Source organism: Artemia franciscana, chromosome 8 (genome assembly GCF_032884065.1).
Source record: "Artemia franciscana chromosome 8, ASM3288406v1, whole genome shotgun sequence".
NCBI classification, from domain to species: domain Eukaryota; kingdom Metazoa; phylum Arthropoda; class Branchiopoda; order Anostraca; family Artemiidae; genus Artemia; species Artemia franciscana.
The window spans coordinates 36,022,185-36,046,891 of record NC_088870.1 but is presented as its reverse complement, the minus strand read 5'-3'; the positions used below and the strand labels follow the sequence as shown (position 1 = coordinate 36,046,891).

Genomic DNA, 24,707 nt, shown 5'->3' with positions numbered 1-24,707 from the left:
CGCTACTTATTTTCCCAAAGTCAACGGATCAAAATTCTGAGATAGCCATTTTATTCAGCGTAGTCGAAAAACCTTATAACTATGTCTTTAGGGACGACTTACTCCCCCACAGTCCCCGTGGGAGGGGTTACAAGTTCAAAACTTTGACCATTGCTTACATATAGTAATGGTTATTGGGAAGTGTACAGGCGTTTTCAGGATGATTTTTTGGTTGGAGGCAGGGGTTGAGAAGGGGGGGGGATGTGCTGGGGGAACTTTCCATCGAGGAATTTGTCATGGGGGTAAGAAAATTTCCATGAAGGAAGAGCAGGATTTACTAGCATTACTTAAAAAAAATGAAAAAAATAAATATGAAAGTTTTTTTTTCAGCTGGAAGTAAGCAGCAGCATTAAAACTTAAAATGAACAGAAATTATCTCCCATATAAGGGGCTCACCTCCTCCTAATACCTCGCTCTTTACGCTAAAGTATTTTTAGTAATTTCAACTATTTATTCTGCGGCTTTTGTGATCCAGGGGTCATTCTTAATGAATTGGGACACAATTTAAGCTTTAGTGTAAAGAGCGAGGTACTGACGAGGGGGCGAACCCCCTCATATATGTAATAAAAATATGAGAATACAAAAGTTCTGTACGTAAGCTAATTTATAAGTTACGTATATCTTTTACTTATAAAAAGATTCGTAAAAAATTAAAATTTCTACTTGCCTTTTTAATTAACCAAAAATCGGAGGGCAACTAGGCTTCCTCCCCCGCTCTTTTTTTCTCAAAATCATTCGATCAAAATTATGAGAAAGCCATTTAGCCAAAAAAAATAAATATACAAATTTCTTTTTAATTATTCCTCTGCGGAGAGCCAAAATCAAAACATGCATTGATTCAAAAATGTTCAGAAATTAAATAAAAAAAACAAGTTTTTTAAATGAAAGTAAGGAGCGACATTAAAACTTAAAACGAACAGAAATTACTCCGTATATGAAAGGGGCTGCTTCCTCATCAATGCCCCGCTCTTTACACTAAAGTTTTTTACTATTTTAAAATGTAGAGTTAAGAGAAAGAGTCAAACTTTAGCGTAAAGAGCGTGGCGTTGAGAAGGAAAAGCCCCTTTCATATGCGGAGTAATTTCTGTTTGTTTTAAGTTTTAATGTCACTCCTTACTCTCATTTAAAAAACTTGTTTTTTTTTTATTTAATCACACTAGAAAGCGGGATTGAACCAAATTTTTCGTACAGCCTTCTGTTTGAAATACAGTTAGTTAGCCGGGTCCCCAAAAGAATCTGTAGGCAATTTCTCTGGAAAACATCTAGTAAATGTTCGTCCGCTTTTCGGAGCGCCCATGCATTAGAGCCATATTTGACCACTCATCACTGTACCTTCCAATAATCTAATCTTGGTTTGCAGACTTATATTCCTATTCGTCGAAACTTTTTTACCAGTGAAAAAAACAGCCTTGGCTAGTCTTGCCTAGTCTACTTTTAACATCTTCACTGCTCCCACCGTCTTTACTAATAGTACTACCAAGGTAAGTGAAGCTGCCCACCTGATCAATACGTCACCTTTTCATCTTCACTTATTCCTAGTCTTAGTGACTTAGTCTTCTTAGCACAAATTTTCAAAAGTTCATTTTGCTACACTTTCATCTAGGATGCTTAAATCATCAGCATAATCAAAGTCCAGGAGAGTTTTCCTCCCCCTTTGATTCCGAGGTCTCCCATTGCCTTTCCTGTGCTCCTTAAGACAAAGTCCGTCAAAATGATCCATATAATGGGGGATAGAACAAAACCCTACTTAACTCCTGATTTAATGCAAAACCAGCTGCTATCCTCATTTCCTACCTTAACCGCAGCAGTACTATTCTCGCAGCAGTACTATTCTGTCTGGTATATCATATAAGGATAAGACCTTTGCTAAAGCTCTTCTATCAACAGAATCGAACGCTTACTCATAATCTATAAAACTGAGGACCATCGGTGTTTTACAATTAAGGCACTCAATTATTGACCTAAGAGTAAAAATTTGGTCGATAGATCTTCTACCTTTTCTAAAACCCCACTGTTCTTCTCTTATAACTATTTCTACAGCATCTCTCAGACTAAAAGCATCATGTTACTGTGTAATCTGCTACCTACACAAACTAGACTAATGCCTCGATAATAACGACACTCACTCTTATCACCTTTCTTATACTGTGGTTTAATTAAGGTTTTCCTAAATTCGTTTGGTACTTCCCCTTTTTCAAAAATCATATTCGTAATCCTCAGTAACTTATTTCTAACCTCAGAGCCACCATGATTAAGGAACTGATTTACCATAGAATCAGCACCTGGAACCTTATTATTTTTAATCCTTTTAGTACTGTCACTAATTCTTCCTCACACAACTAATCTTTTTCACATCCAAGGTATCACAAACTTTTTCATTTTCCTCTATATCTTGGCTGCAACTGTATCTCGGTTTAGCACATTCTCAAAATGCTCCAGCCATCTCTCTTGTTACTAATTGTGGCCTCTTTCCTATCTTTAACTGGGACGAGTCCGGATTGAGAGTTACCTCTCAATTTATTAACACGGCAGTACAATATTTTACTATTATACAGTCTATCTGCATTTTCCAGATCCTCGGCAATTTTATCCAAGGCCTCCACTTCGCACCTCCTAAGCTCATATTTTAATGCATTCTCCATTTTCTTTACATTTCTTCCGTTTTCAGATGATCTATCACTCAGATAATTCTTGTACAAACCCCTTCTCCTCTATATTAAACATAAAGCTTTTTCACTAATATTCTTCGCTGCAGTCTTAACTTCCTTCCCTAAGATATCATCAGCAACTGCACAAATTGTTTTTCTAAAGTTACTCCAACCATCTTCTACATTGTCAAATTTTAAATTCTCAGGTTTAGTATTCAACTGTTCCTGAAAAATTTCTCATAAATTCTCATCCTGAAGTCTAACGACATCATGACTTCCCGGGAGGTAGTTACCGTTCCGAAACTTCAGCTTTAAATTTGCCCTAGACACTAGTAGATGGTTATCTTTACTTTTAACATCAATAAAAACACTCCTATATACCCTAGTATCTTGTATTAATCCAGCCAGTCTTCGGTTTACTATAACATAATCAATAAATTTTGCTGTCCTACTATCACGTGAATACCAAGTCAACTTAGGGGCCATTTTATGACAAAAAAAAACCTATTGGTTATAACTAGATTTTTATACCTACAAAATTCCAAAAGTCTGTAGCCATTCCTGTTTTCTTTTCCAACACCAAATTTACCTAGGCAATGATACCATCTATCCCTGTTTCTACTGACCTGGATGTTAAAATTTCCTAGTAAAATCACCATATTTCTACCTAAAACCCTGTCTATTTTCTCCTGCCACTGCAAGTAAAATTCATCTGAGTCACTAGTATCTCCGTCAGTCGATTGAACAGGGGCATATACGACTATAACTGAATATGACTCTAAACTGAACTGTTTAGTCATAAAATGCATAATTGGTATTCTATTATCAATTTCTTCCCAGCCTCAACAAGACTTAACAGCTTCCTTTTTATCATGATCCCTACTCCCTGTCTATGTACTCCATCCATCCCGCCTGAGTAAACAAATTCTATAACACCTAAATTCATGCTTCCTACTCCTGGCATATGAGTTTCTGAAACTCCTAACAAGTCCAGTTCGAATCGTCTGAATTCGTCAGTCAAAATATCAATAAGATAGCCGTTTTTTAACGTCGTAACATTCCAAGTTTCAATTTTTTTGTTGAATTTAACAAAAGAGGGAATAGTTGTGGGAAAAGTGGAAGTTTTGGCCAATTGTAGAAAAAAGCCAAGACAGATTGTTGAATTAAGTGGGCATGAATTTAACAAAAGAGGGAATAGTTGTGGGAAAAGTGGAAGTTTTGGCCAATTGTAGAAAAAAGCCAAGACAGATTGTTGAATTAAGTGGGCATCCCAGTCAAGGGTTAATTTTATCCGTTTGATTGCCGTTGTTACTGTCTGCCATTTATGCTACACCTTTCCGTGCATGTGTGTCCCTTCACAAATGCCAAACTAGAGTTGTACCTGTTGGAGGTTCTCGCTGGGGAACACACGCAGGTTGACTACGGGTTAAATTACTTGAAAATTTTCCCTCTCATGGCTATCACTCGACAACGCTGAACTAGAGTCAACCCTCTCATGCTAATTCACGGTGAGTTGGGTTCCAACCTGTTGGAGGTTCTCTCTCAGGTTAATTCACGATCGCAGAAAGGGGGAAGCAGCATATTGACAAATGGAAATAACGAGTCCAATTCAAGGCCTACAAGGGCCTCCTGCAATCTGCCTCGACTCTTATGCAAGTGAACTTGCATTTATAAGCCAAGGAATTTGGGCGAGAAACAAAAATTTCAACTGTCTGTAATTGACTACAAAACGTCGACTAGACATGGGCTAGATGGGAACCCCATCTACCCCATCATTGAATTTATTTTGGCCTCAGCAAAAGCAATGATCCCGGATACCAGTCCAGGACGGGGATCATCATATCTTCTCAAGTCTACACCGTAGCACTTAACCCGGCTTAGAACCGGACAGCAAAAAGTCCCTAGGATCTCCAGTATGAATGTAGACTTTGCGCCATCCTGAGCCCAGCTTGGTCACAACATGGTTTCCAGCACTTGGCGATGCTCTTCTATCAACAAGAGTCAAAATCCTGAACAATTAGTCCCAAGCCTATTGCCGCCGATTCATTATATATTCATGCTTACAAATATTATGCTGCTATTGGGAGGCCACCCCTTTTAGATAAATTAGCTATAAAGAGGTTTTTCAACCCCGAAACGCCCGTCAAAACAGACCATGCCCAGAAGAATTATCCATTAATCAGAATCCGGTGCGAATACTATATCGTTTACTAGGCTATAATTTCCTTGAGGTGTGCCACGCCTCAAGTGGGAATAGAGTTGAACGGAAAGTCCCCAGTTTTGCAGGTATCCCAAAAGGGTCAAGGCAGCCCTTTTTAGAGGCCGTTGTCCATAGATCTGGGTCTTATGCCCTGTCGCAGGTGTCCTCCTATAGTGGATCCTCCCAAGATGGTGTTCAGCGCCACCACATAATTTAACCCCTTTACTGGGAGAAGATGTGTAACTCAAAGGACGTGTGAACACGCCAGTTGACCCTGTTGAGTGTGCATTTGAGGGGACTTCTTCCTCCTCAACCTGAGTTTACAGCCCCGGTCTAGGATGCCCCAGTTTCTATTATAGACCTCCAGGGACAAGGTCTCCCCTTGGTCCGTGCACTCATAACGAAAAAATATGTTGTCATGGAACCCCTTCATGGAAATTCTCTTCCCCCATAATAAATTTCTATATGGAAAGATCCTTCTACGTAAACCCCGACCACCCCCCCCCCCAACCGCCATGAAAATATAATCACTGAAAACGTCATTAAACATTGGCAATAACCAATACTATATGTAAACATTGGGCAAAGTTCATAACTTGCAGCCCTTCCCCCCGGAGACTGTTGGGGATTAAGTTGTTTTCAAAGACATATTTTTTTGGTTTTTGACTATGCTTAACAACATGGCTATTAAAAATTTTGATTCCGTGACTTTGGGAAAAAACAAGCGTAGGAGGGGGTCTAGTCGCCCACCAACTTTTTGGTCACTTTAAAAGGACACTAGAACTTTTAATTTCCGTTAGAATGAGCCCTCTCACGACATTCTAGAGGTGATGGTCAATACAATCACCCATAAAAAAAACGCATCCGTGATCTTTCTTACGGCGAAAAATACAAAATTCCACATTTTTGCAGAGCTTGAAACCTCTACAGTATGATTATCTGATACGCTGAATGTGATCGTGTAATTTTCATTAAGATTCTGCGAATTTTAGGAGGTGTTTACCCCTTTTTCGAAATAAGGCAAATTCTCTCAGGCTCTTAGCTTTTGATGGGTAAGACTAAACTTGATGAAATTTATATATGTAAAATCAGAATAAAATGCGATCCTTTTGATGTATATATTGGTATCACAATTCTGTTTTTTAGAGTTTCGGTTACTATTGAGCCGTGTCGCTCCTTACTACAGTTTGTTGCCCCGAACTGTGTGATTTTCATTGTATGTATTTGGGGAAATGATGGGCTTAGGTTCCCTCCAATCACTTTTGACTTATATGAACACCCCTTCTACGAAAATCTTATATGCACCCAAGACATAAGTAAGTAAGTAAGATGGCCCTAGACCCTTAAGATCCAAACCGGCGGTGCTGATCTCCGTTTCATGGCCCTTAAGCCAGGAAATGCAATAGGGGGCTGGGGCCGACCAACTTGTCCTTTCACACACCTTTCCTGCTTACCTTACCCAGATTTCCCCAGGCACCAATTTAGAGCTGGGTTGATTCTGGCTGAGCTTACAGTCACGCCACTGATCCTCCTCTCAAACCAAATAACTGGTCACAACTAGGATCAAACCCATGCCTCTTGGAAAAAAAAATTCTCACATGAAAGTTACGCCCCTGGGGTATAACTAACAACCCTTGTCTTCAGGGTTGTAGGGGATGTCATCATCAAAAACATAATTCCTGGAACTTTCAACTACGCTGAACAAAATGGCTATCTCAAAATTTCGATTAGATGTGTTTCAGTAGATGATGGGGGTGGGGAACTGATTACCCTTCAATCACTTTCGACTATTAAAAAGAGCATTAGCCCTCTCAATTAAAAATCGAATGAACTGCTTCTGCAGTTTCTATGACAACTCTTTTTATACAAAGTCCCTAGTCTAAAGAAACCAAAAAATAACGATAGAATAAATTGTGTCCACATTGCTGTTACTTAAACAGCGCTATTGCGCTTCCTATGAAAAAGGAAACAAGAGCTAAGAGCTCATATGGCACTTTTGACGAGGTTGGAAGAGCCAAGTACCAAGAGCTTTTTCCCACCAAGTTTCATTACGATCTCTCCACTTAAAGCGTTTTCCAAGATTTCCGGTTTGTCCCTCCAACTCCCCCCAAAGTCACCAGATCCGGTCGAGATTTAAAATAAGAGCTCTGAGACATGAGGTCCTTCTAAATATGAAATTTCATTAAGATCAAATAACCCGTTCGTAAAATAAAAATACCTCATTTTTTTCTAATTTTTCCGAATTAACCGTCCTTCCACTCGCCCCCAGATGATCAAATCAGGGAAGCGAATATTTCTAATTTGATCTGGTCGGGTCCCTGATACGCCAGCCAACTCTCAGCGGTCACTATATTGATCACGTATCTAGTTTCGGATCTTCTTCATGTAAGAATTGTGGCGGTCCGAGATTCAAACCTGAGACCTCTCACACCCGAAGCGAGAATCATACCTCTAGACCACAAGCCATACTTAAGAAGAACAATCCTTTGTTTTATGGGCAAATAAAATTCTTCTCAACTATCTTGTTCGCTCACTCCCCCCCTCTCAGATGGTCGACTCGGGAAAGCAACTATTTCTAATTTAGTCTACTCTGGTCCCTGATACGCCTGCCAACTTTCATCGTCCTAGCTTATGTGGAAGAGCCCAAACTAGCAAATCCCCACCCCCAACTTCCCCAAAGAGAGCGGATCCGGTCCGGTTGCGTCAATAACTTATATAGGACATGTGCTTATTCTTCCCGCCAAGTTTCATCCCAATCTCTACACTCTAAGTTTTTTCCAAGATTTAAGGTTTCCCCTCAAAATCCCCCCCAAAGTAACCGGATCCGATCGGAAATTAGCTCTGAGATACGAGGTACTTCTAAATATCAAATCAAACAGTTCGTGGTAACGAACTGTAGTAAGGAGCGACCCGGCTCAATAGTAACCAAAACTCTAAAAAATGGAATTTTGATACCAATAGCTACATCAAAAGAATCGCATTTTAATGCTGGTTTTAAATATATAAGTTTCATCAAGTTTAGTCTTACCCATCAAAAGTTACGAGCCTGAGAAAATTTGCGTTATTTAAAAAAATAGGGGGAAACGCCCCCTAAAAGTCATAGAATTTTAACAAAAATCACACCATCAGATTCAGCGTATCAGAGAACCCTACTGTAGAAGTTTCGAGCTCCTATCTACAAAAATGTGGAATTTTGCATTTTTTGCCAGAAGGCAGATCACGGATGCGTGTTTATTTGTTTTTTTTTTCCCAGGGGTGATCGTATCAACCCAGTTGTCCTAGAATGTTGCAAGAGGGTTCATTCTAACGGAAATGAAAAGTTCTAGTGCCCTTTTTAAGTGACCAAAAAAATTGGAGGGCACCTAGGCCCCCTCCCACGCTAATTATTTTCCCAAAGTCAACGGATCAAAATTCTGAGATGAGAAAGCCATTGAGCCAAAAAAAAAAAAATATGCAAATTTCGTTTTGATTATTCCTCTGCGGAGAGCCAAAATCAGAACATGCATTGATTCAAAACGTTCAGAAATTAAATAAAAAAAACAAGTTTTTTTAACTGAAAGTAAGGAACGACATTAAAACTTAAAACGCACAGAAATTACTTCGTATATGGAAGAGGCTGCTTCCTCATCAACGCCCCGCTCTTTACACTAAAGTTTTTTACTGTTTTAAAAGAAGAATTGAGAGAAAGAGTCAAACTTTAGCGTAAAGAGCGGGGCGTTGATGAGGAAGCAGCCTCTTTCATATACGAAGTAATTTCTGTGTGTTTTAAGTTTTAATGTCGCTCCTTACTTTCAGTTAAAAAAAACTTGTTATTTTATTTAATTTTATTAAGATCTGATCACCCGTTCGTAAGTTAAAAATGCCCCATATTTTCTAATTTTTCCAAATCACAACCCCCCTCCTCAACTCCCCCAATGAGAGCCAGTCCGGTCTAGTTACGTCAATCACGTATCTAGGATTTGTGTTTGTTCTTTCCACCAAGTTCTCTCCACTCATGATCTGATCACCCGTTCGTAAGTTAAAAATACCCGATATTTTCTAATTTTTCCAAATCACAACCCCCCTCCCCAACTCCCCCAATGAGAGCCAATCCGGTCTAGTTACGTCAATCACGTATCTAGGATTTGTGTTTGTTCTTTCCACCAAGTTCTCTCCACTCATGATCATATCATGATCTCTCTACTCTAAGTGTTTTTCGAGATTTCCAGTTTCCTCCTCAAACTCCCCTCAGTCACCAGATCCAGTCAGGATTTAAAATGAGGCCTCTGAGACACGCGTTCTTTCTAAACATTAAATTTCATTAGGATCCAATTACCCGTTCGTAAGTTAAAAATACCTCATTTTTCTAATTTTTGCAAATTACCGAATTAGCCCCCCTCCAAATCCCCCAAAGAGACCAGATCTGGTTATGTCAATCACGTACCTAGGATTTGTGCTTATTCTCCCCACCAAGTTTCATCCCGATCTCTCGACTCTAAGCGTTTTGCAAGATTTCCCCCCCCCCCCACCAACTCACCCCAAAGACACTAGATCCAGTCATGATTTAAAATAAGAGGTCTGAGTTACAAGGTCCTTGTAAATGTCAAATTTCATTAAGATCCAATCACCCGTTCGTAAGTTAAAAATACTTCATTTTTTTCCCAATTACCGAATCAGGTCCGCCCCCCCCCACTCCCCCAAAGAGAGCAGGTCCGTTCTGGTTATGTCAATCATGTACCTAGGACTTGTGCTTGTTTTTCCCACCAAATTTCATCCCGATCTCTCCACTTCAAGCGTTTTCCAGGATTTCAGGTTTCCCCCCGCAACTCCCCTCAATGTCACCGGATCTGGTCGAGATTTAAAATAAGAGCTCTAAGACAGAATATCCTTCTCAATATCAAATTTCATTAAGGTCGGATCACCTGTTCGTGAGTTAAAGACGCTTAATTTTTTCTAGTTTTTCCGAATTAACCGTCCTACCACTCCCCTCCCCCCTGACGGTAGAAACGGGAAACGACTATTTCTAATTTAATCTGGTCTGGTCTCTTGATATGCCTGCCAAATTCCATCGTCTTAGCTTATCTGGAAGTGCTCAAACAAGCAAAACCGGGACCGACAGACATTGCGATCGCTATATGTCCCGTTCGTAAGTTAAAAACACCTCATTTTGCTGATTTTTCCAAATTCACCGTCCCCCATTCCCCCCCCCCAGATGGTTGAAATGGGGGAATGACTATTTCTAATTTAATCTGGTCTGGTCCCAGATACGCCTGACCAATTTTATCGTCCTAGCTTATCTGGGAGTGCCCAAACTAGCAAAACCGGGACCGACAGAAATTACGATCGCTATATGTGACTTGGTAAATTGCAAGTGCCATAAAAACGATCTAAATAAATTTTTTCAGAAAAGTGCCAATAATGTTCTGATCTTTAGAAAGTACAGGAATCGTTAGCTCTACTCCGCTTTGTGGTAGTTATTGCGTGTTTTGAATTTGACTTGGTTATTTATTAAATAAAAAAAAAAACAAGTTTTTTTAACTGAAAGTAAGGAGCGACATTAAAACTTAAAACGCACAGAAATTACTTCGTATATGAAAGAGGCTGCTTCCTCATCAACGCCCCGCTCTTTACGCTAAAGTTTGACTCTTTCTCTCAATTCTTCTTTTTAAAACAGTAAAAAACTTTAGCGTAAAGAGCGGGGCGTTGATGAGGAAGCAGCCTCTTTCATATACGAAGTAATTTCTGTGCGTTTTAAGTTTTAATGTCGCTCCTTACTTTCAGTTAAAAAAACTTGTTTTTTTTATTTAATTTCTGAACGTTTTTGAATCAATGCATGTTTTGATTTTGGCTCTCCGCAGAGGAATAATCAAAACGAAATTTGCATATTTTTTTTTTTTTGGCTCAATGGCTTTCTCATAATTTTGATCGAATGATTTTGAGAAAAAAAGAGCGGGGGACGAAGCCTAGTTGCCCCCCGATTTTTTGGTTAATTAAAAAGGCAACTAGAACTTTTAATTTTTTACGAATCTTTTTATTGGTAAAAGATTTACGTAACTTATAAATTAGCTTTCGTAAAGAACTTTTGTATTCTCATATTTTTATTACATATATGAGGGGATTCGCCCCATCGTCAGTACCTCGCTCTTTACACTAAAGCTCGAATTTTATCCCAATTCATTAAGAATGACCCCCTGAATCACAAAAGCCGTAGAATAAGTAGTTGAAATTACCGAAAATACTTTAGCGTAAAGAGCGAGGTATTAGAAGGAGGTGAGCCCCTCATATGGGTAATAATTTCTGTTTGTTTTAAGTTTTATTGCTGTTCCTTACTTCCAGCTGAAAAAGCTTTTTCACTATTATTTTTTAATTTTTTTTTTAAAATAATGCTAGTACATCCTGCTCTCCCTTCATGGAAATTTTCTTCTCCCATAACAAATTCTCGAAGGAAAGTTCCCCCAGCATATCCCCCTCTTCTCAACCCCTCCCCCAAACCAAAAAAATCCTCCTGAAAACGCCTGTATACTTCCCAATACCATTACTATATGTAAGCACAGGTCAAAGTTTGTAACTTGTTGCCCCTCCCACGGGGACTGTGGGGGAGTAAGTCGTTCCCAAAGGCATAGTTATAAGGTTTTTCGACTACGTCGAATAAAATGGCTATCTCAGAATTTTGATCCGTTGACTTTGGGAAAATAATTAGCGTGGGAGGGGGCCTAGGTGCCCTCCAATTTTTTTGGTCACTTAAAAAGGGCACTAGAACTTTTCATTTCCGTTAGAATGAGCCTTCTCGCCAGATTATAGGACCACTGGGTCGATACGATCACCCCTGGAAAAAAACAAAAACAAAAAAACAAATGAACACGCATCCGTGATCTGCCTTCTGACAAAAAATGCAAAATTCCACATTTTTGTAGATAGGAGCTCGAAACTTCTACAGTAGGGTTCTCTGATACGCTGAATCTGATGGTGTGATTTTCGTTAAGATTCTATGACTTTTAGGGGGCGTTTCCCCCTATTTTCTAAAATAACGCAAATTTTCTCAGGCTCGTAACTTTTGATGGGTAAGACTAAACTTTATGAAACTTATATATTTAAAACCAGCATTAAAATGCGATTCTTTTGAAGTAGCTATTGGTATCAAAATTCCATTTTTTAGAGTTTTGGTTACTATTGAGCCGGGTCGCTCCTTACTACGGTTCGTTACCACGAACTGTTTGATTGTATTTTCTGTTTATTTGGTTTCATTTGTTTATTGATAGTTGTTTTTTTATAATTTTACACTTGAAATACTATTTGACTTTATTTCTGCTCATCATTGGTTTACTGTAGCGCTTAACTTTGAGACACCTTCTTTTGTGGAGTTGTTTTTTTTAATAGTTTCCTTTTCTTTTTTGATAAATATAGTGTTTTTCATTGGCTAAGAAAAGAAAATTTAACAATTTTTGTTTTTCTCTATAAAAATCCCGATTTTAACTTAATATTAGACAAAATTTTGCATCAGTTTCCAACAGATGTTCTACTTGTATTGGTGGGTACAGAGAAGTAAATACAAATATGTGGGTTGAAAATCTGCGTAATCTTTGGGATTCAATAGAGCTGGCAGAATTTTAGCCTCCATTATGCTGAATCCCAGAATATAGACAAATATTGATCAGTTATCCCTCTCCACATTTCCAAGAAGTTTCAACTTAATTTCCCTAATCTTTCCTGAAATACCGTGTTAGTGAATTTTGATTTCGTTCAATTTCCCACTCAACATGTTCCGACAATTTTAACTCAGCACTTTTAGCCGTTGATGAAATATCGCAGAAACACCGTTTGGACAGGACTGGATCTACCGAGTGTCTTTTGATTTAGTTCAACAAACCTAAAAACATATCCTGACGATCGAAAATATTACTCTGCGTGTTTCCTGGGATACTGCACGGTCACCTTTTCGACAATTTGGATACACCCAGTTTATTTTGATCTATTTTTACATCCTCCTCAATTTTCCCTGTTTTAATTTAATACCCTATTTCATAACTGACATGTTACATCAATGTCATTTTAGAAGCCTGGATGTACTTAAAGTTCTTTGGTTTATTTCAATAGTGGTAGTATTAGTAACAGTTGCAAGTAGTTATGGCTGCAGACACAAGCAGTCATAGTCACTGTCGTCACGTATTCGCAAAAACAGGTTACAAGTAGTTGTCGTCGCATATAAGTTGTTATATAGCCATCGTAGTTTTAAAAAGTCAGAGTCGCAGTTATAAGTGTTTGGAGCCGTAGAACAAGTAGTCACAGTCGTAAACAATGGCAATAGGAGTAGTAGGAGTAGCATAACCACAATAAGTGGTAGTTGCGACGATACTTCAATTTAATACTCTTATTTGTTAATGAGATATTGCTGATATGCCCTTATGACAGCTTGAAAGCACATAGTGCAGTTTGATTTTATTCAACATATTACGTGCCCTAAAAGTTTGAATTTTACTATAAGAAAATTTCAACATAATTACCTTTAGCCTTAGTAGCAACAATAATAGAAGCATTAGACGTAGCAGGAGTAGAAGGAATATAGTAATTTTTGGTTGGTACAAAATCCCCCGCAAACTGAAAGTTTCAACTTAATGTTCTGAGCTATTCCTGGGACAAAGCTGCTATGCTCTTTTTTGCTAACCTGCATCCACATAGTGCATTTTAATTTAGTTTAACTTCCTCCTGAACATTCCTTGAAAGTTTTGTCTTAATATGATTAACTTAATTAGTAGTAGAATTAGCAGCTGCAGTAGTAGTAGTAGTAGCAGTAGTACTAGTAGTAGTATGCAGCAAGTGTCTTTTGGGTAGTTCAACATCCCCCTTAACATGTCCCAAAAGCTTCAACTTAATACCTTAAGCTGTTCTTAGGATATTACTAATACACCTTTTTGACAACCTAGATGTACATAGTTTGTTTTTATCTAGTTCGATATTCCCTAAATATTTCTTGAAAGTTTCACTTTAAATAGCCATAGCATCAAAAGTTTTAGTAGTCGTAATACACAAAAGTGCCTTTTGATTAGCTCAACATGCCGTGAAAGTTCCAACCTAATACTCTAAGCTATACCTAAGAAATTACTGATCAACATCCCACTAGATTTTCTGAACATAATGCTTCCACTTAATGGAAGCAATAATTCAGCTCTTAGTCTCAGTAGTAGCCTAGTGGAAATCGTAGGAGTGGTAGTAGTAGAAGAAACGGTGTTAGTATGCACATAGTACCATTTGGTTAATTCAAAATCCCCCTCAATATACCCTAATAGTGTCTATTTAATATTCTTAACTGTTTTCGAGATATTGCTGATGCTTCTTTTGACCACCTGTATGGATATTGCATTTAGATTTTTCAACATCTTCGTCAACATGCATAAAATTCCTTCTTAATATTCTTGCCCTTGGTAGAAGTAGTAGAGTAGCACTGAAACTAGTAGCATGAACATAATCTATTTTTTTTAGACATCCATCGCCAACACGTCCTGGAAGCCTCAAATTAATATTCTAAGCCGTTACTGAGATAATTGCTGACAAACCCTTTTGGCAACATTCACGCACATAGTGGGTTGGCACACAGTGGAAGTATCAGTTAAGTATCAGTTGTAGTAGAGGCAGCATTGTGCAAATACTGCCTTTTGGTCAATTGACCATACCTTTTACCATTTCCTGGAAGTGCAAACTTGATACCCTACCACATACACCTTTTTGCAACCTTGTTATACCTTTTTGACATCATACATGCATAAAGTGTGTTTTGATCTACACTCCCCTGAACATTTCCTAAAAGAATCACGTTAATGCCCTTAGCCTTTTTGGACACCTAGGGTCAAAAGTATCCCCCAGTCACAATAACAAATACTATATGTAAACAATGGACGGATCATATACCTTACAGCCCATGCCTCAACATATTTCAGGTGGGGGGAGGGGCATCCCCAGATGTGTATTTATTGAACCTTTAAACTATGCTGAACAAAATGTCTATTTTAAAATTTTTATCGGATATCATTGAGAATAGGGGGCATAAGAGGCGGGGCTACTTGCCATACAGTAAATTTTGACTCTGTCTAGAACAAAAGAGTGATGATTGATAAGACCAATACGTACTGTGAGCTAAAAAAGAAACTATGTAAGAAACAATATATTGTAATATAAGTTAAAGGTAATTTAAAGAGTAAACATTAGGCACTGCTTACAGCTCAGTGTTTGCATCGTACCTGCTTTTACTAGTCCAATTTAAAAAAAAATTCAATTAGTAATAATTATCATGTGTTCGACAAACATGAGAAGATGGAAGAAATGTGGGGTTAATCTGAAGACCAGTGCAAGAAAATCTCAAATTTTTCCCTTACCTATCTAACATATATTGTGGAATAAATCAGTGACTTTGAAATAGTGAAATGTTTGATAATGATTTAAGCACTTGAAGTTCAAGTCAGTTGGTGTTTTCAAGTCAATTCTCAGTCATTTGGGTGTAAAACTAATGAAAAGGGTGATAATAAATTATTATTATTCCTATTACATACTTAGATTTCTCAAATTTTAAGTGGCACACATGAATAGGACAATACCAACAATAGCACTAGTTCTTTTTCAGGCAAATAGCCTGTTTCACGGTTGCAGTACTAGAAGCATAGCAGAACGATCGAACAAGAGAGAGATAGAAGGAAAAACAAAATAGAATCGCTTGCCTTGGTGGCATTTTTTCATAGCCTAGACCAAAGTTACTAACCTTATTTTATAAGATTTTAAACATTATTTTTATCAACACAATCGTAAAGGTTCATTTCGTTAAATAGCCAAATACAGTCTTCCGTAAGAAGGACAGATAGATAATAAATAGTAGATGAAGCAGTAAAAGATCATACAGACAGAGACAAGGAGAGGGGCCAGAGAAGGAGGTGAAAAGACGAAGGACAGAACAATTTTGGGAAAAGACAAGAGTAGAAATAAGATTTAGAATAACCATAAGTACTACCATTCCTTCTACAACAGCTACTTTTTCATCAGAATTTCTTTGGATTTGTAGAAAAATTTCTTCTTGGTTAAGGATGTGGAATGGATCAGCAACGCCAAGGAACAGACCTGCTTCCTTTACTGGTATTTTTGTCTTTTTGGCAATGTCAATTGTATCAACTTCAAAAAACTTTTTCAGAACCTGCAACCAAAATGGTTCATTGAGCAGGTCAAAATATTGCTGAATTTGTTCAACTTTCCAATCGATTGGCAATTTTTTTAGTTTTCTAGCCGCAAATCTCGGATCAATTAGCATTTCAACATTACTAGATAGGGCTTTCTCTTGTAGGACATGCAATTCTTCAACCACATCGGAATGAATCGATTCCAGAAGAGTTATAATTTCACGATTGAGTGTAGCTGGAATGAATCTGGAATATGAAACGATACCTAAGTTATAATCATCGCTTTCAAATTTTTTCATAGATTTTCTTATCAAAATATCCTTATCAAATCCTGCCACTTCATTAAAAAACTCGTCATCTACAGCTAAAAGGACACCTTTCACACCACTTATTCGAATCTGATACGCTGATGGAATGTCACTACATTTCAGTATATTCGCGATTCGGCTCGCAACAGAAAATCTGATTAATCCAGCACCATCTGTAAGACAATCACCGTTTCCTGCAAATACATCCTCAACAAAAGCCCATCTTTCAGGGAGTACGTCAAAGGTGGGAATATCTGCAGTGCAAAAAAGACTAAGTCTCGATAAATACTGAGCAACGGAATCAAACTCATACTGGTTTAGAATTATCTGACTTCTCAATTTATTAGCTTCTTCTATGCCGTTGCAATCTATGAATAGAGCCTTGTGACTTCTTTGCTCATTGGCGCTGGCACACAAAAAATAATATGCTTTTCCGTTTAGTTCAAGTCCATTATTTAACACAAAGTTCACAAACTCAAACGAGTTTTTACCTTGAAGTTTCTCCAGATTTTCATCCCGGAAGGCAACAATAACAAAACTGTGATTAGAAAATTTCCTAAACAGTCTATTCATCTTCACAGTCATCATTGGATAGTATACTACTGTTGTTGGAGTTATAGTAACACTGCCAACAAGAAAATTATCGGCATTCACAGTGTCTCTTGCACTACGACACAGAACACTATCAAAACCAATCTTTAGTATGGAGTCATAGTCAAACCAATAGCTCATATGCATTTCAGTAAAGAGATGCAACTTCAACGCCATTTGAGTTTCCGCTAAATAGTTTGTACTATATAAAGTTGCCAATATTTTTCTCAGAGCCATTTTGGACAATGCAACGGTTTTTTTACTTTTGATGACTGATAAACTCCAAGCAAGTGAAAAGAATTCCTTAGTCTTGGTAGATGCCGTCAAAAATGAATCCCATAAACAATCTTGATCTTCAAAATCATCGTCAGAATCATAAGCATCATCTTGGTCACAAGACACGACTGCAACACAGGAATCATATAATTTAATCGGAAAGTTGTCAGGATTATTCAAAATGGCTCTTAGCAAACGACATCCATCTTGTCTGGAATTGCTTTCTTCTAACGATAGAACTAAAACTGCGTTATCCACAAAAGCAGTGAGCATTTCTTGATCACGTGGTTCCAATCCAGATCTAAAATTTAAATTCAAATACTGAGTTTCTTCATCACACGACATCAAAACTGGCATATGTGTATACGGTAGATACAATTTAATAACGCCTTTTTTAGTAGAATCCAGCAATGCAAAGTCAAGAATGCCTGAATAGCTGATTATAATTTTTCGGTTATATCCGCTTCCATAGATCCAAATTTCCAAGGTTCGATTGTTATTTAAGTGCAACATCATTTCGACTTCAGGATACTGAAGTACAACCGATTCTTCAAACGTCTGCTCATTAACAAAACTACCGAACGACAAACCAGCAAGCTTCCAACTTGATCTGTTTGTCCTACTTGGCATTTGAAAACATGACCAAATCCTGAAGTTTGGGTTATTTTCGATACTAAAATTCCACAACCGGCAAAGTTCCGCATATGCATCAGCGGCTGATTTACCCCTTGTAAAAGAACTAGCACGAAATGTAATTGGGATGGTTTTCGAAAACAAGAAACATTCTATTTCTTCATCCGATACTTCATCGACTAACAGGAGCTGATGAGACTCCAGAGTGCTGATAACTCTCTCCTAAAAAAAAAAAAATTAATAATAAAGTGACCAGGATATTTAAGAATTCATGTTTAGCATACACATATTTTCCATTCGTTTCTTTGATCAATGACCATATTTAAAAGTAAATGTTTGTGTAGTGACATCAAGGACGTCGCATACTAGCCCCAAGAGAACCAACTCTTGGGACTAGGCGGTCACCTCTTGGCGGCCACTCAGGTATGTAGCCAGGAATTTCTAGCCAAACCAGTAGTCACAAACCCATAAATGCATAATTTCGTATAAAGACAACAGAACATAATTCTTTTTATAAAAAATTTACACACACATTTCCAACACAAAGTATTAAAGACAATTTTAGACACGCAGTTTCAGACACGCTAACAGCCACAATAAAACAAAGCATGAAAGAGGTTATTTAATTAAGTGTAGGGTACACCTCAATATTGAAAAGTTGCCAACAGAATGGGGGGAGGGGTGATTTCAGCTCCATAGAAGACGAGATATCGTGCACATTTTCAATCTGTATTACTGTAAATAGCCTTTCCCTTTCAACCTCAAAATTCAAAGTAAAATAACAATCCATAAATTATCAGAAAGCTAACAGATCATTGCATTGCTACGGTCTCAAAAGAAAGGATATTCACGGAATATTCCCTTCTACGACATTACTATGTTACTAAAGAGCGACATTAACGGCAACAACGAGAAAAAATCATAAAACAGTTCAACATTAGTGCCATAAGAATATCTTTTCCAAAGGCGACAGTCATTTAGCTTTTACAAAAATGTGTAAAAAAAATTTCCCAGCTTCTTTTAAAAATCCTTCTTTTATTGTCTAGGCTCTAGGCATTGGAGTCTATTCAGCGTTTTGTCTACTTATTTACTTACCTTTTTTGGCTGAGTTATCTTGGAGTTAGTATTTAATTGACTTGTGTGTCTTCCCCCTCCTTTACAGGCCAAGGAGCATTTGTATAAGGAGTATTCATGTAAAGAATGGAGAAAACGACTTTTCAAGCCGATATCTAAACATACCAAGGGAAAGGAGGAGGGGATGGATTCCCACACACAAAATCTTTCTGGGGAGTGCCTCCATTTAACATGTAATTGGATTTACTATAAAAGAGCCAGTAAGCAATTATACAAAATTTACATCTAACACAACGAACTTGCTCATTTATCCTAAAATTGATTGATATATTATCAATGATTAAATTAGACCTCCGTTGCCTGTGCAACGGGAAGTGTTGCAGCAACTGTGCCCTGTTCCTTAGGGCACAGTTGCGGAGCAACACGTGCAACTGTGCCCTACGGGACACAGTTGCGGAGCAACAGTCTCCATTATGTCCTTCAGAGGACATTTTTCTAATGGGCTTCGATTGTTATCTTGAAGCATCTTTGATATGGTTTAATTTCGAGCTCCTACTAAACTGAGTTTGGTAAAATGTTTAGCTGGTCCAGAAATAAACGAGAATAACGCAATAACACAATTGACAATTCTGAATATTTATAGGATGGATAATTCCAATTTCAAGATAAACCAGAATTTCTTTAAATAATTGAAACTAGAAATCAAATTTTATGGCCATGACATCAAAAATCACACTTAATTCAATTCATTACAGTTATAACGGTAACAACTAAAATACCGCTGTTCAACTAATGTCGATATCATATAACTGGACCCCCCTCCGCCCACAGAGATAAGGTCAAGTTTGGACTCCAAAAGGATAACTAGGCCCGTCAGACTTACTTTCTGTGAAGTTTGATTGAGATCCGACAACTCGTACTGGTACTTCTGGAGTGTATTGGAAATGATACGCGATAAAAAAAACGGTTTTTATTTTTTATCTGGAAAACTATTAGGAATTTTTACACACTTTCTGAGGAACTTTTTAATCCATTTCACGTTATAAAAATAAAATAGACATCAAAATCGAAAATTTAAGAAAATTTCAAAAAATCGGAACGAGATTGACTTTTCCGGAATTATTTCCGGGAAATCTGTAAGAGCTACGGAATTTCATGCTTCAGTTCTCGAAAACATCAATAAAAGTTCTATATGAGTTCATAATTATTTTATCTCTAAAACGTTTACTTCCGAAACTAGGGCCGTCTTAACTTGACGCCAATTCGAAGTATTATGTTTCGAGACGCACATTTCGGGAATTATTTCCGGGAAATCTGAAAGAGATACGGAAATAACGTCTTATAGTTTTCTGCTTGACTTTTGATGGTCTAAGCTAGGAAAATATAAAACAAACCAAATTAACCAAAAAATTTAAATTGCCCCGAGGGCATGACAAAACTTCCAAATAGAAAAACCCAAACAAGGAATTTTATTTCAGAGAAACTATTGTAAGCTCCATTTGTTAAGAGATCAAGACCTGTCGAACCGCGTTGGAAAAAAAATTCTAGCTGGTCCAGAACAGAAGTTACCTCTAGAACGTCGAAACTTCGGAAATTATTTCTTAGAGAACGAAGCAACTTGGTATATAGAACACTTCACTTCTTCTTGAATACTTTTCATAGCACTACTCGATAAAAATATAAGAAACATCAAAATCGAAAATTTGAGAAAATTCCAAAAAAAATCGGAACGAGATGGACTTTTCCGGAATTATTTCCGGGAAATCTGTAAGAGCTACGGAATTTTGTGCTCCGGTTCTCGAAGAGACAAATGAAAGTTCTACATGAGTTCAGCATAACTGTATTTCTAACAAGTTTATTTCCGAAGCTAGGGTCGTCTTAACTTGACGCCAAACATCGAACGCAGAGTTTTTAAGAAAAAAACGGTTTTATTTTTTTTTATGGAAAACTGTTAGAAATTTTAGGAACTTCTCTGGAACTTTTTTACTCTGTTTCACGTTTCCCTTCCCTCTGAAAAATCTCAAATTTTTAACTCTTACCACTTCGGAGCTACAGGTCGCTGATCACGGTGAAAAAAAAACAAAAAAAAACTACGAAAGCAGTAGTGGTGCTCCGCAACACAATTAGACGGACTATTACATGACCCATGTTTAACGACGGATTTGAATACTAAACACATGTCAAAGAACGTGAAGTTTTCCAGAAAACCAAAACATAAGGATTCCAAAAACTTGGAATCAATTTCGTTTTTTATTTGTATGAAAATTATAAATATTATCGAAAAAAAGGCAATATTCACCTCAAGATTTTGTAGGTTTACGTCTTGATTGCAGTGTATGATCAGTCTAACTAGGCACGTTAGGTCTTCTTCTTTTTTATGTTTTTTTGTGATAGTAGTTTCAAATAAAGATTGATCAATCTTTTTTAACTCCTGAATGATGTGGCAAGCCGTTAATGAAGGTAAACGATTCTGGGAAGATAATTCTTGCAGGAGTTCATCTAACTTCTTTTCATTCTTCTGTAGTTCTTCAATTCTGCATGTTTCTTCTTCATAAGTAAAGACCACATATTCGCTATTGGCTTGTCTAGCTCTCCCTCTGCTTTGTATGTTCTGTATTATTGATAACACACTTGAATATCGAATCACCAACCCACAATCAGCAACGTCAATCCCTTCTTCAAGCACAGACGTCGAAATTATCAGATGACTATCTCCTCTGCTAAATTCTTCAGATATATTTTTCTGCTGTTCTTCCCAGCCCATACCATCGTAACCGCTATGACCAACAACAACCAAAGGATTTAATTCAGGAAATTCATTTGATAAGTGCCTCCACAGCTTCCTACATACTTCTCTGGTGCTAACAAAAACAAGAACTTTAGACCCATTGCGGTTTCTGATACGTTTATAAAGTTCCATCATCTTTGAAGAAATAGTCTGATAATTTTTATACCGTAAAATGAGATCCTGAACGCCAGGTACAACAGAAACATAAGTAGTTGATAACATAGCAACTGCTTCTTGAATCCCGATGTCTCGGCACAGTTCAATTGATCCTAATAAACCGAAAAGCCCTTCAATCTCTTCACGTTTGAAACCATAGGTAGCATAGCTGTCATTAAAAATATTGTCTTTCACAGCCCGTAACTGGCCTTTCACTATGTGCGTGTTCGAGTTAGTTAGTATTTGAAATTCTTTTCTATATACTTGAATGGGTTGTATGAACGCGTTAAATTGGTTTTGGGCATCTTGAATGTATGCTCGAATTTCATTCGGTATCTTAAGAGTAACAAAACTCTCCTTTTGCTCACGGTTATATGAAAGACAAGGACGAAAAATCACTGCTGGTTCTAAATGTTCAAAGAATTTGGACAAACGAAGATTGTGACTTCCATCAGACTTTATTGGAAAAGGTGAGGCAGTAAGGCCGAGAATCCTTGGTCTTGATTGTTCTGCACAGCTTTTGACCTTTTTCAAAATATCTACATAGACATGATTCCCAAATGCATGATGACACTCATCTACGACTATGCACGAAAATTGTGACATACTCAACGTTTGCCTGAAAAAAAGAAGATGTTTCAAGCATGGAATAGAGCAGGGTTGCTCTGGACAAGCAAACGAGGCAGAAATAAAATATACTGACAGTCTTATACTTTGTCAGCTTAAAGTGGTTATAAGAGAAGTAGTATCAATAGTAGAATTGGTAGCAACAGTAGGTAATGGTTGTAGCAGTAGTAATGATGATAGGCGTACATTAAACGAAACTTAAAACTAACCGTTCATTTTAGAGCGAAAACTATATTATAATCCAAAAAGGGATATAGAAAAATGTCAGAGAAAAAAATGCAAATAGGTTTTTAGTGCTCTGATCTCTCTCTCTATACATTACGGACAGTTTTATTATGTCTATTAAATAGCATAACAAGAGCTAAGAGCTCATATGGCACTTGTGACGAGGTCGGAAGAGCCAAGAGCTCATTTGGCATGAGCTCTGGAAAAATTATAAGAATCAATAGATTAATTTAAAAAGAAAATCAATGGCTTAATGCCGGTTGGGATCTAAAATAAGAGCTCTGAGACACGAGGTCCTTCTAAATATCAAAATTCGTTAAAGTCCGATCACCCGTTTGTAAGTTAAAAATACCTCAATTTTTCCGAATTAACACCCCCTCAACTCCCCCAAAGAGAGCTGATTCAGTCCGGTTATGTCAATTAGGTATCTAGGGCTGGTGCTTATTCTTACCACGAAATTTCATCCTGATCTCTCCATTCTAAGCGTTTTACAAGAGTTGCAGTTCCCCCGCCAATCCCCCCCCCCAGATGGTCGAATCGGGGAAACGAGCATTTCTATTTAATCTGGTCTGGTCCCAGATATAACTGCCAAATTTCATCGTCCTAGCTTATCTGGGAGTGCCTAAACTAGCAAAACCGGGACCGACAGACCGAGAGAATTTGCACTTGGTATCTACCAAATGCCATAAAAAGTAAATTATATGAATAAATACATATAATAATAAGTAATCCTTCTTCGAAGATACAACTTTGAATGGTTCCAGAACCATATGCCTAGAGTTCTCCAACCCCTAAGGGGGAAGAGGCTGGGGTCTGGGGCGTATTTTGTTTAAAAAAGTGTATGGAACATTCCACAATTCACAAAAAAAAAATCATAAAAATAGTGAATTAGCAGGAAAATAATCGGATATAGAGAACAAAACCGTAATAGGACAACAAAAATACCCGATTAAGGATTTGATCCCTTGTAATTTTGATTCAAAGTTTAACGCGCTAGTAACTGAACCACGACGGTCGATGATCGAATTACAATCTGTTGGTTTTTATAGGATCATAATTGTGTAACGGTACTTATGCATTATACCGCCAATACTCATGTTCTTCATCCATTGACGCACTTTGAAACTGGTTTCTTTCGTTAGTTTCTTTCAGCTTAGCGAGGGATGAGATAACAACAAGTGATAGAATTGATGGGAAACATATAATTTGGGCTATATAGTTGCACATTAGAGATGGTGAGACAGGGTGAATTTAGAAAACAATTCTTGCTTCATAATATGAAGAATAATACTAACTAACACACCTTGCAAGTAGACCCGCTATACTTTACCCCCATCCCCCTAATTTACAATATATGGCCCAAATTTGTTTCTAAAGCATTATATTTCCATGATACTTAGGTAAATTTATATACCTAATATAGGTACAGATAGGGACTGCATTCCAACTATGGTAGTTAAGTTTCTTCTTCCTTCAATTATTTATAGACTGACAAAGCTTATAAATCTTTCTTTTGAAAATGGGATTTTCCCCATTTCTCTTAAGCGAGCTAAAGTAATTGTTCTATATAAAGGTGGACTTCAAAAAGATCCAGCCAATTATCGACCTATATCTTTGCTGTCTGATTTTAGCAAAATTCTTCAAAAGACTTCCCGACTACTAGCTTTTCTAGAGGCTAAAAGTTTTTTTCATGATTTTCAGTTTGGCTTCCGAGCTAAACATTCTAGGGAACATGCATGTGTAACTCTTTTAATTTTCTCCACACTGCGCTTGACTCTGGTTTGATCCGTGCTGCAATATTCCTGGATGTCCGTAAGGCTTTTGAGTCCTCAACTTATGGGATTCTTCTTGGGAGACTTGGAGTACTTGGGACAGCACCTTCATCTACAAGATGCCATCTAGCATTCGCAATGGTATTTTGCCCTCTAAATAACTTCACTCATAGGTGGCGTCTGCATAATTTTTATTTCAGTAACCCATGTGGTTGTCAAGAGAGAGGTGAACAAA

General features: G+C 37.5%; 2 protein-coding genes across 3 annotated transcripts in view; one reads left to right on the top strand and one right to left on the bottom strand.

The window, feature by feature from the left end:
• The window catches only part of LOC136030360 (uncharacterized), a 74,034-nt gene extending 58,635 nt beyond the window's left edge, over positions 1-15,399 (top strand). For both annotated transcript variants that reach the window (XR_010618262.1, XM_065709282.1), the window contains one exon: positions 14,344-15,399. The gene's annotated coding sequence lies outside the window, so the exon portion shown is untranslated. The remainder of the gene's footprint in view (positions 1-14,343) is intronic.
• LOC136030359 (uncharacterized) overlaps positions 1-22,467 on the bottom strand; it is a gene marked incomplete at its 5' end in the record, with an annotated part of 28,106 nt that extends 5,639 nt beyond the window's left edge. Inside the window, 2 exon segments of the mRNA XM_065709281.1 lie at positions 15,860-18,052; positions 21,204-22,467. Coding sequence (XP_065565353.1) covers positions 15,860-18,052; positions 21,204-22,467 — 3,457 coding nt within the window.
• Positions 22,468-24,707: the final 2,240 nt, after the last annotated feature.